Below are 12,525 nucleotides of genomic sequence, written 5' to 3'. Positions count from 1 at the left end.
CCCTCAGGCAAACATGGCTTCACCACTATCAAATAACTGTGGAAGGCCATGGGGCCCTGTCTCCACATCTGTTAGGGAAAAATAGATGTTATCTAGGCCGGAGGTTTTTCCAGTCAGGGATGTGTCCTGACATAAGGTCAGAGGTGTCGAGCCTGAATTTCCTGACTCCTGGGAAGGTTGCCACATGGGGCTGAGGGGGGTCCTGAAACAGCAGTGTCCCAGCCCTGTGGCCCTGCAGGAAACCAGCTGTGAGAATGGGGTCCATTTGTGGTCATTGAGGAGACCTCGGCCAGGCTCTGGCTTTAGCCTGGGTCCCTGTGAAGGGCAGAGCTGTGCCTGGGTTTTCCTCCTGAAGGCCCACGACTGGGGCCGCCCACAGTTTCCCAAGTGATGCCCTCCCCCAAGCAGCAGACGGCACCCTCAGCCCTCACCACCCGCAGGACGGACACCGAAACACAGGATGCAGGTGCCTCGTTTGGCCAGGGTGCCAGCTGACTTCTGGCTTAGCCTGATGTGTGCTCAGGCCTCTGAGGGGCATCCTTCCCCAGAGCTGATTAAGATGGGTCCCTCCCGGGAGCCCAGAGCCACGATGCTGTGTCTGGGGTGACCATCCAAGGTGGCAGACAGAGCGCTGGGCAGAGGCAGGGCAGTCTGGGCCCTGCTCTGTCTACAGTACTCTCTGTGATCTTGGCCCTTTTCCTATTGTGGCCTCAGTCTCCTCCTCTGTGAGACGGAAAGACTGAACTAGGTCTCTGAGGTCCTTTAACTTCGATGTGGCCTCAAACAGCTGCAACGAACAGCAGTGGGTACTGGGCCTTTTACCCCTCACTCCCCAAGCATCATGGCCAGTGGTCTGGAAGGACCCCGAAGAGGTTCAGGCGCCCATGACGGCAGCTGAGCAGAGAGCGCGTGCGCACAGAACCCGACTCTGGCATGCAGCACCCGGGCCAGGTCTTTCTCCAGGAGCTTCAATGTCCCTTGGGTAAGATGGGATTGATGGTGACAACTTCTGACAGTGTGAGAGTCAGAAGAGATGACGCACCAAAAACGTTCACGAGAGTGCCCGCCACCATGCAGCAGGTGCTCGTTAACGGTGCCGGTGCCACCACGGGCTGGGGCTGGAAGGAGGCGGCCCCGCCCCGGGGCTCTGGCCTGGGAAACATCTGGGACCAGGCCTCAGGGGGTGTGCAGTTCACTCACAGGCGCTGCTGGGAGCAGCACAGGAGGACCTGGGGTGCTATTCCTTTCACAGGGTGGCCCCTGGCCAGACCTGTGTCTGGCTGGGATCTGGACTGGGGCTTCAGAGGGGGCAGCACTGCACGTCAGCAGGCCGCGGGTTGTAATGGGCGGGCCAAGGTCAAGCCGGCTGGTGGCCCTCTGTGCCCCTTGACTCCCAGCTTCTCCTGCTGGGCCCCATGGGGCCGGGGCCCAGCCTCTGCCATGGTTCGGAGGCCCCTTCCCCACCTGGGGCCCCGGGCGCTGACCTCGTTGTAGTAGGGGCAGTTAGTGGACTCCTTCATGGAGGTGTACTTCTTGTCGTCGCCCACCTCCACGCACACCACGGGGTCCACATTCAAGCCCACCAGCTGCCGGGCCTCGATCACCGTGATGCTGACCTGCGGGCGGGCAAGAGGGGGACCGAGAAGGAAAGCGGGTGAGGTCGGATCTGGTCCCGCAGGAGTCGGGGCCCGGGCAGCGGGCTGGAAGGTGCCAGGAGCCAGCACTGGATTTGGGGGCCAGTCGGCCTGCCGTACATCCGCTGGTGATCCTGGGCTCTTTCCCCCACTAAGCCTCACTGTCCTCATTTATAAAGAAAGGGCGTGGCTAGATCACCTCCAAGTAGGTGTGCAGCAGAATTACCAGGTGGGAGGGGAAAGATGGTGGGTAAAGACCCTGAGGCCCCAGCCACACTCCAGACCAACGCAGTCCAGTCTTGGGGGAGCGGTGGAAGGAGTGGCGTCCAGCGGCCATATTTTTAAAGCTCCCGGGTGATTCCATGTGCTTCAAGTTCTCCCCGGCATCAATGGCCCTGCCTCACCGAGGGCTGCAAACCTACCTCCCAGGTTTTGTGTACTCCGGGATTAAGCTTTCTAAGTCTCCATTAACGTGCATTTAATTTTCTGCTCCAGCATTTCTCATTTTAAGCCTGCAGGCCTCTGACATCTTTTTTTTTTTTTTTTTTTTTTTTGTGGTATGCGGGCCTCTCACTGCTGTGGCTTCTCCCGTTGTGGAACACAGGCTCCGGACGCGCAGGCTCAGCGGCCATGGCTCACGGGCCCAGCCGCTCTGCGGCATGTGGGATCTTCCCCGACCGGGGCACGAACCCGTGTCCCCTGCATCGGCAGGCGGACTCTCAACCACTGCGCCACCAGGGAAGCCCTGACATCTTTTTTATTTCTGGAATTTGGCTCCCTTTCTACATTCCTGGCTCCCCTTCTTTTGTTTAATTTCTTTGAATGCCCAGTGAGGCTTTGGTGCCCACCTGAACACACCTTTTTTGCCTTGATACTTGTATGTTGTGTGCATTCTGTGTCTTTTTCAGTAGCATCCACCTCTCTGGAATCTTATTTCTATTATGGGAAGCACTTTTTCAGTTGTTCATCCATTCAACAAATATTTGCATATATATATAGAGAGAGAGAGAGAGAGAGAGAGAGAGAGAGAGGGAGAGAGGGAGGTAGAGACGTGTGTGTGTGTGTGTGTGTTGGTGTATGTGTTTGTGCACATACTCTTCCTGAACTCTCACTGCTTTGGATCTGGAGGTGTCAGTGGCCATGGGTGGGCCATGACAAACAGGAAGAGGCACACACTCGGGGTTGCTGGAATGGCATTTTCTCAGCTATGAGTGGAAGACACTACCTATCTATAAGTTTGTGTGAGGGTTGAATGAGATAATGTGCATCATAGTGCTTCATAAACAGTAGACAGGTGTAGGGAATGTGAGCTCTTGTTATAAATGGCTTCTCAGTTAAGTGGCTGGTGTCCCAAACAGATAGGGTCATGTGTGACGCTTAATACTGTTTCATTTAAGTCTCTTGAACTTGCATTTTAACAAAATAGCTTATGTCGAGCTAGTCTCAGCATTTGCCTCAGCACTCCTCTAATGAAACTGTATGAGTTGTTTTTTACGATTCTCATCTTGGAGAGCTGGTATTTTAATTGCTGTGCTTTGATGCAACTATTAAATATGATTTTACTCAAGAGAATCATTCTCCCTTTTCATGAAAAAGAATAGCCATGAAAATTATCATCCACTGCGTCCATCAGATATTTATATATCTTATAAATATTCGGAAGGGCAAGAAAAATCCACACAACAAAAGTAACGATGTTAACAAAATAAAAACCCTGATGACAACGAGAACGTTACCAAGCAAGTATGTAGAACTGGAAACTGAACATTTACTAATTGAAGTAATACTTGAACTATGAAAACAAGCATTTCTATGTGGAATGAGGTTCCACAGGGAATGGAACTGAGAATCTGGAGCTCTGAAGGAGTTCAATAATCATTGTTTCTTCAGGGAGCTAAAAGGGAAATAGAGCCAGCTCTGAGAAGTTTACTGTGAAGAGAGTAAACAGGCACTAGAAGTCCTTCCAGAACATTCTTTGCGTAGTAGTTTATAGAGTTTTAAGCTCTATGAAACTTTATACCAAAGATTTTTTTAAGAGCTCATTATTTCCCCAAAACTAACCCATCCCTTTTCCTCCATTAAAAATAATAAAAAAAAAGATTTTCTGTAACTCAAGACTGGGAAGTAGACAAACACAGTTTTCGTATAATAAGGTAGTAAAGATATACCATCAGGAGATTAACTTTTGCAGTGTGAGAGGTTGGCTGGTTTTTATGTTTTTCACCGAGGGACTCAGCCGTAATGATAGCCTTTTTGCCCCCTGCTCCTTTTCAGGACCCAGAGTTCCCACCTTCTTCCACTGAGCAGAGCCAGTAATGGTGGACGACCCTAGCTGGAAGCTCTGACACCAGGCGGGAAGCAGGTAGGGAGGGGAGGGCACAGGGCTGAAAGGAGAAAAGGGTGGGGCAGGAGGAGGAGGCTCCAGTGCGTGCTCTTTGCAGGCTGAAGGGTGGCCTGAGGAGTACCCTGAGAGTGCACAAAGGAGGTCGCGGCCTGGCGTTGGTGGGGGAGGAGAATGCCAGTCCGGGCTCCCCTCGCCTCTCCGTGCTCTATGGAGGGGAATGTATCATTTGGACTTGAAATTAAAAAAACAAAACATTAAACTCTGAAGAAGGGGATTTCAGTCATCAGCAGAGGACTCCGTCTTTCCATGATGGAAGAGGGGGAGGCAAATAGAGCCACTAAGGGACCAACTGACCAGCTGACCAGGGTAACTCTTTTGGTGACTGACTATTCCATCCTCTCCTTCCAAGATAAGGGACATAATCCTCAGGTGACTCCATGAAACTCATCACAAGGAACACCGCTGAGTGTAAATCTATACCTCTGTCCTGGGAGAACCCAAGAGTCATGGTGCTTTGTGACCTGCTTCTGAGGGATCGGACCGGGCTGCAAGAACATCGCTGGGAGCTGGAGATGAGAGGTGGTGGACCCTTTAGTACTGCTCTTCTGAAACATCCTTTATGTTCCCTCGTCTCCAGGTGACAGAGACGTGACATGGCCAGTTGTGCATTTTGAGAAGATCACTCCAGTGGTGGCGTAGAGCATGGAGTGGAGGGGGCAATATGAGAGCAGGGAGATCAGATAGGAAGTGGCTGCCATACGGCACTTGAGCTGGATAAATGACGTGGATGTGAAAACTGGAGAGATGTTTGGAGGTGAAAATGTATATGGTCTTGGTGGCGGGAAGAGAGGGTAGAGAAGAGACTCAAGACTCTGTGACCCGCCAAGTACATCCCTGCCAAGTGCCAAGCACCAAGCTTTGCCCACTGTGATGGGGAAACTGCATAGTCACTGGGAGGAAGCTTTGCCCACTGTGATGGGGAAACTGCATAGTCACAGGGAGGAAGCTGCAGCTTCTCGCTTTTGAGATGCCAATAATCAGGAAAGGGTTTTCGCATTACATGCATTCTAAACAGAAGAAACAAAGGGCCTGAGTACACCATGGTCTTTTCACCTTGGGACCTCCTTTCAGTGCTACCCGATCTTTAGGATGGTTCTGAGCCCTGAGGATCCTTCCTGAATCTGAGTTCGGCTAAGTGCCTCTGGCTGAGGTCTTTCTAACTCAGCAAAGCCAAGTTCTCCAAGAGAGTGAAGTCCTTCTGATAGGTTTTTCTTGCTTTATACATTGTACTTATTGAAAGCAAGGATAATTCCACATTTGCAACCCTCACATTGCATCCTCAGCTCTCTCTCCAAGTGTGTTAACACAGTGGAGATGTGAATCAACCTGTCAGGGAATACTGCGTTACCAGGTCCAATACAACTGTTTTGTTCAGTTCAGAATGTTTACAAAGTCTTTGGAGGCTGACTGTCTGGTCCACTTAATAAAAGTCTCTGTTAGGAAGTGGTCTGAAAGAGCTTTTGAAAACAGGCAGTAGGTAGTAAGCTAAAGACGAACAGGGACCAGAGGGAGAGACTGTTCAAAAGGCTTAATTAGAGAGAAATTAGTTGCTCTGACTATGGGGTAGGACACCCTCAAGTTTGAACCTTGCTTCTAGCTTTGAATAACTGTGTGACCTGGGGCAAGCTCCTTACCCACCCTGGGCCTCAGTTTCTCGCCTATGAAATACAGTAATACCTATACTTGGGTGGTTGTTAAGATTACATTAACTTAAATGGGAAACATACCTACCTAGCCTAGTGCCTGGCACACAGTAAACCTTCAAAAAGATAACAGTTACATTAGCAGCAACAGTAACGGTGACACCATCTTCTATGTGCCTTTACATGGCGGGCTCGTGACACTGTGGATTGAACGGTATCTGACTATGGGGTCTCTGCTCTTTAGAAGTTTTTCTCTTCTCAGAACACAGAGGAGCAAAGCCCTGAGCTGAGCTTCCTGGAAAAGCCCTCAGAAGTGTTAGGACATTGTGTGCTTGGGTTTTGGCAGAGAGGTGAGGAGGTGACATTCCCAAACCTCCAAGGAGCCCAGTGGTGTGAGGTTGTCTGAATCCACAGGGGCAGGTCCGCTTGACACTGCCTGGGGCTATTTTACAAGCCCCTGGGAAGATGGTCACCGACTGGATGAAAACAAACCGAAGCAAGGATTCAGAGAGACAGGGTGCATCCTTGAGCAAATGTGACCAGATGTACCTGATACAAAGAAAGCTGGGGTCAAGTCCTCAATATTATCACCTGAGTGAGGTGAGGTGGGCTGTCCTTAAAGAAGGGAGCATGGGGCCTGGGAAATGGGCATCAAAGATAAAGCCCTAACCCGGGAGAAGGGTTTGCTCTGATTCTGGGGCCTGGCGCTGGCCCTAGGCAGGAAGTGCAGTGGCATTCAGGTGAGGTCTCCTGAGGGCTCTGCCCTCCCAACCAGCCAGCAAACTCCCTCAATCCTAGGAACGCCCAGCAGTCTTTTCACCTACAACTGGGTCTTGATATCTCCCAATGAAGGGTCCAGAGGAATTCGTGGTCCTTGGGCCCTTCTTGTTTGCAGTTTATAAATAAGTACTAGGTACTTCCGGCTTGTATATTAGCCTATCGTGAGTTATGTTAGTGTAACTCAGTCTCTCAGGCTCCGATCAACACTGGGAAAAGAGACAAAATTGAGGGTGTGGCCCTGCAAAGCTGAGGATGAGGCCCCAGGCTGGGAGGGCTACACTGGGTCCTGCTGTTCACATGGCCCTCTCCCCGCAGTTCCCAGCCATGCTCACGCCCCATCCATCCTGCCTGCACTGTGGCCACATTAGCAATCTTATAGCTGCAAATCTCTCCCTATCTCAGCCATTTTAGAAACATACAAATAAAAAAATTAAGTGTTAACTTCAGAAAATACAGAGAAGCAAAAAGAAGAAAAAAACACCCACATTCTCAGCATCTATAGATAGCCAGGATTGACACTACTTCCAGCATCAAAATAATACAAAGCAACAATTTAAAAAAACACACCAGGGGCTTCCCTGGTGGCACAGTGATTGAGAGTCCACCGGTCGATGCAGGGGACACAGGTTCGTGCCCCACATGCCGCGGAGCGGGAAGATCCCACATGCCACGGAGCGGCTGGGCCCGTGAGCCATGGCCACTGAGCCTGCGCGTCCAGAGCCTGTGCTCCGCAACGGGAGAGGCCACAACAGTGAGAGGCCCACGTACCGCAAAAAAACAAAACAAAACAAAACACCAAAATATCTATCTTTCTTCAGAGACACTTATTTAAAAAACTTTTTTTTGGATGCTCTTTGGTCTTTTTATGGTTTTTCCAGGTCCCTCTCACTTTATAAAGACCGTTACAAAATCCTAGGAGGGCTTTGACCAGCGTAAGCAGAGTTCTCAAGCTGCTCTTTGGGTTTGTACTTCTCTACTTATGACACTGCTGTGAGTGCTTTCCAGGAACAAGCTTACTTTGGTAACATATATTCAGCTTGTGGTTCTCTATGACCCTCAGATCCATGCCTTCACAGAGTCTATAACGCACATCTGGCCAGAACCCCTCACTAGACAGAGTCGGAAAGGCATGAGGCCTCTAGCTGCCCCACCTACCTGGTAATCCATGGGCCGCCCGGCACTTGGCTCCATCTTAATGTCTGGCTTGGATCTGAGGAGGAGAATGTACTGTCAGGCTGGGTGTAAGGGGACTGCTTGCAGGGGAGGAGGGCACTGGCAGTGGTTAGACCTTGGAGAAGGGCAGAAGGACAGAATCATGATCTTCAAACACTCCAGGACTGCCAAACAGAATGGGGATCAGTTGTTCTCAGAGGCTCCAAAACAGAGGACTAACCAATGACAGAAGTGATAGGTAGACAGACATTAGGTCAACAGGTTCAAGTGTGGGCTGGGCAGCTCCGTGATTTCCCTTTGCCCGGAGGTGTTGAATGACCTGGGAACAGGCTCCTGCCTTTGCAGGGGGAGAGGTGAGGGAGACATCCAGGAAAAGAGGAAAGGGGCAGGGTTAGGAAGGAGCTGTCCATGGGCCCTGATTCTTCCCCACCCAAATTCCAAACATAGCAAGCTGGGTCCTGCCTGACCTGGGGAAGGCAACTGGGGCTGTGGGATTCCTGCCCACTCACCGCTTGTTGGAGACGTTGGTGGTGAGAGCTGTGACGGAAGCTAGTGACACAGAGTCAGGATCCAGCCCATCCGCCAGCCGAATGGCCAGGCGGTCAATGTCCTCCATCTCCAGTACTGCCGGTTCATCTGGGGAAGAGGGAGGGCCAGTTAGGTGGGCTGGATGGTGGGATAGTGACTGTATTTCCCTTTTTGCTTTGCCATCCAGGAAGCTGAGTCAAATTCCAGGTTTACTTGGTAGCATCTGCTTAGAATGTTATGGTCTGCATATCTGTCGTGTTTCTGGCCTAATCGTGATCTCTGATTTTAACTGAAATTGCACCTGGTCTTGCTTTTTAATTTTAATTGAATGTAACTCACTTATGCAAGCACTGAATATCCTTCGTGGAAGAGGGTCAGGAATAAAATAATACATACTTATGTACCTCCTGTACCAGTAGGTACCATTTACTGAGTGGCTATCATGTGCCAGGCACAATGCCAAGCACGTTATACATATGTCTTTAGTCCTCATAATCCTCATAGCCACAGCCTGGCAAGATAGGCACTATTCTCATGTAACCAGATGAAGAAACTGAGGCTTAGGAAGGAACTTATCCATGTAAAACAGCTGATGGAATTCAGAACCTAACCCTGTACTGATGTGTACTAATCCAGCTAGATGAAGGAATGACGGTTCTGAGAAGCCACCCAAGGATGGTGGGTTTGAGTCTCAACCGGCAGCTCTACCCTCTCCAATCTAGGAAGGCAAAAGGCACAGCTGGAATTCGCAAGGGGCAAAAGACAAAGAGAGAGATTCTGGGGCCAGTGGGCCACACAGGGGATGCTGGGGAGGGAAGCCAGGAGCCCTGAGGATGGGTGTGTGGTCTACAGACCTGGGTTAGAAAGTTACACACAGCTCCCCTGATACACTCCATTTCTCCCCTGTATTCCAACTGTACTCCCTGCCTCCTCTTAAATAGCTGTCTTGCGCCCTCCTCAGCCTGCTGCTCCGGTGGCACCAGTGCCACAGGCCACTCCAGTCTTCCAGGACCCACCCTGCCTGTCTCCCCCAGGGCCGTCCCTGCAGCCTCGTGAGAGGTCACGGGGAAAAGGCAGGAGAGCGAGTCCTGCCACAGAGCAAGCATTCTCAGGACTCTGATTTTCCCCCAGAAATAGGGAATTGGCCAAATAACTTTCTTCTTTTTTTGTTTTTGTTATTCCCTCCTCTAATTAAAAATCTCTAGGCTTCTGTGTGGAGAAGAAAGAATGAGAGCAAAGAGAAAGAATGGGCAGGATGAGCCCAACGGACTGAGGGGCTCTGCTACTCAGCTCTAGACCGGAGGAAACGTGCTACCCACCCTCAGTCCTCGGGGCGCCTCCTTCCGGAGGACCACTCTCAGGACCCGGCTTCTCCTCCAGCCAATGAGAGGCCAGGCCCCTCCCAGGTGGATCCGCCGGCCAATAGCAGGAGAGCCCGTTGGGGCGCTGCCCGCGGAGAGGAGGGGTTTGGTCACCGGAGGGGAGAGAGGGGCCGCCTGGACCGTGGGCGGGGGCACGCGTCCATACCTTGTCTTTGGTGTTCGTCTTTGTGATGCCGGTTCTTGCCGAGCTTCATGGCGGAAAACACACTCCTCCCGGCTCTGTGAGAGGGGGCCGCCAGAATGAGGTGGAAGGAGATAGGCGCCGGGAGGAAGACACACAGACATAGAAGAGCAAAACCCAAAAGAACACGTAAGGGAAAGGGAGATCCAAGCTCCAGCCCCTCACCTACTGGTCCCAAGATATATTTGGGGCCAAATTTCCCAAGTTGGGAGCCGTGAGGGGGAATTAGGGCAGAGGAAACCCCGCCACTGCCTCCTTCCCCATGTCTTCACACCACTCAGGAGCAGGTCGGGGACGGCGACCAGTAAAGGCGGCCTTCAGGTGGAAAGAACCGTTTCAACTGGAGCCCCTCGGGGTCCTGATCCCAGCCCCCTCAGTCCAGTCTTGGAGCTCTGAGCTCCGCCAGTGCCGCCAAGTTCATCCTCCCCGACCGTGCACCCCACCTCGGCTGAGTGGAAAGAAAACCAGACAACCAGAGATAAAGCATCAGAACAGAAGGGCAGAAACGGGACTCAGAGGCACAGAGACTGATGAGCAGGTAGGAAGTGTGGTTGAAACTAGCTGCTTAGTTCTCAGATGGCTCTGGTGCTCGAAGCCTGCCTTGTCTTTCCCAACCTCTCTGTGCCTTTGGATTCTCCTGGGTCCCCAGTGAAAAGAAGGAGATGGGCCCTTTCCCGTCTCTATCTTTGGTCCTGGCTTTGCCCCTTCTGCCTGTCCCCTCTCACTACAGAACCTCCACCCCCCCCCAACCAACCCCCAGGAACGTATGGCAGATTCCATAGTTCCTACCTCTTCCTCTGGTTGGTGTGGCCTTGTGCCCCCAGGAGAAGGGCCTTGCAGTCAGGGGGGCTGAGGGAAGGGGGCAGGGGGTCCTCACTGTCCCCTCAGTGATGTCCCCGCAGCTGAGCTTGTGATCCCTGGTTCAGGAGGGGCCAGGAGTAGGATCAACAGGCAGTAAAGTGCAGTATTCCATTACCCCATCAATATTGCATGAGCTGGACACCTGACTCCGTCCACTTCCCATTCTCCCTCCTCCTGGCTGTGCCCCTGTCATCCTGGGCCCCATCCCTAGGTGGGGTGGATGCAGATTCCAACCCTGAGCTCACCTACAGCAGCAGGGCCCACCCATCTTTGGTTCAGGCATCTCCTTGTGGAGGTTTGGCTATGGTCCCCCGAGAACCCCTGTTCTTTTTTTTTTTTTTAACATATTTAAAAAATAATTTAATCTGCACAGCAAGCTTTCAGGAGGATACTATTGACCACAGTTTACAGTTGAGGTTTGAAGCAGTTAGAAAAGCTTTATTCCATTGACCACATCTTATTATCTGCAATGAAGAACCCCTGTTCTTTACGCTGGGTCATGTGAGATTGGGGAAAACCTTTCTGTCCTTGTAGAGATGGCCTAGATATCTCAAGCCTCTCCTCCCCTCAACCTGGCCCTATCCTAGCTCCAGGCCTTTTCTTTACTCTTCATATGCCTGGCAAGACATGAAGAGGAATGTGTCTGTGTCCCAGTGAGAGAGCAACTGAGGACCACCTCTTTCATGTGGCACCAGCTCACAGTTTAAGAAACACTGGCATCTTGATGATTTCCTAAAAAGGCACAAGGTGGGTGAAAGAAGGCTGGGTAGCACTGATCTCTTCACGCTATCCAGCATCACGTTACCCAGGACATATCAACAGGAGGAAAGGGAAAGAAAGCACTCTAAAAAAAGAAAACTGATGCCTTTGGAGTTATCTTTAAAAGTTTCTCCCCGACAAGAGATTATATAACCTTTCTTGAGCCACTAATCTGGGCCAAAGGCTTTTCCAGATGTTTGCTCATTTCATCTTCATAGCAGTCCTGGGAGGGACAGATGCTTCTCCTCGTTCAACCCATGAAAAACCTGAGGTTCAGAGAGCTGGGATTGAAGCTACCACCTCCCAGGCCGGCAATACTTCCACTGCATCCTCGCTGCTGTGGGATTGCACTTCTCTGGGGGTATGAATCCCGTCCTGACCATTTGGAACTTTGGCAGAAATTCTCCATGGGGCCAGCACAACTTGCAGATGGGGACGTTATCTGTGAAGAGTCCCATGGACCGGGCCCATGTTTACAGAGAGGGGGCTCATTCAAAGTAATGTAAGCATCAAGACATTTTGGTAAGAGAAGGCTATAAATATTAAATTACTGGTGACCTAACACTGCACCAATCAATGCGCCCATTAAAAACAGTCGTATGGTGGTGAGAAAGGAACCATCCCGCCTGGCTTACAGCGAACCATCCTGGGCGATTTCTCCCTGCTTGGTGGCCTTGAGGGCAGGGGTGCTGGCCATACTCTGACTCTTGCAACAGGAAGTGAGCCTAGTGTGGGCCCTCCCTCTGCTTCCTGTCCCAGCGTTTGGGTTTCCTTTCCTCCCAGCCTTGCTGCTCTCCTGCCTTACCCAGGAAGGCCCTGTGCTGACCGTGTACAATCACTTCTTGGTCATTCCTGGGCTGTGTCAGCCTTAGAGTCCCCAGCCCCAGTCCGTGTGTGACTTACACGCTGCCATCACACAGTCTGTTCCAGCTACACAACCCCAGTCCCATCCCCCCACCCTGCCCTAATGTCCCCCAGGAAAGTGCTCTGAGATGGTAGGTCAAAGCCATGTATGGGGTCAGAGCAGGCCCTGCCTGCAGAAGCCATCCACTCTGCATTCTGATACCGGATCTGGTCCTGCTGCCTGAGGCCCAGAGGGGGTTTGGGTAGCAGGGAATTGTGGATTTCTGATGCTGGTCCCAAGGACCCATCCAAGTAGAAAATGGCCTGGGGCTTCCCT

General features: G+C 51.5%; 1 protein-coding gene across 2 annotated transcripts in view; it reads right to left on the bottom strand.

Moving 5' to 3' along the window:
• OTOF (otoferlin) overlaps window positions 1-12,525 on the bottom strand; it is a 90,512-nt gene that overhangs the window by 29,087 nt on the left and 48,900 nt on the right. For both annotated transcript variants that reach the window (XM_060168588.1, XM_060168589.1), the window contains exons 6-9: window positions 9,690-9,763; window positions 8,144-8,270; window positions 7,617-7,671; window positions 1,485-1,616 (exon numbers count right to left, since the gene is read on the bottom strand). In XM_060168588.1, coding sequence (XP_060024571.1) covers window positions 1,485-1,616; window positions 7,617-7,671; window positions 8,144-8,270; window positions 9,690-9,763 — 388 coding nt within the window. The remainder of the gene's footprint in view (window positions 1-1,484; window positions 1,617-7,616; window positions 7,672-8,143; window positions 8,271-9,689; window positions 9,764-12,525) is intronic.

Source organism: Lagenorhynchus albirostris, chromosome 13 (assembly GCF_949774975.1).
Source record: "Lagenorhynchus albirostris chromosome 13, mLagAlb1.1, whole genome shotgun sequence".
In the NCBI taxonomy this organism is placed as follows: domain Eukaryota; kingdom Metazoa; phylum Chordata; class Mammalia; order Artiodactyla; family Delphinidae; genus Lagenorhynchus; species Lagenorhynchus albirostris.
This window is presented reverse-complemented; position numbering and strand designations above follow the sequence as displayed.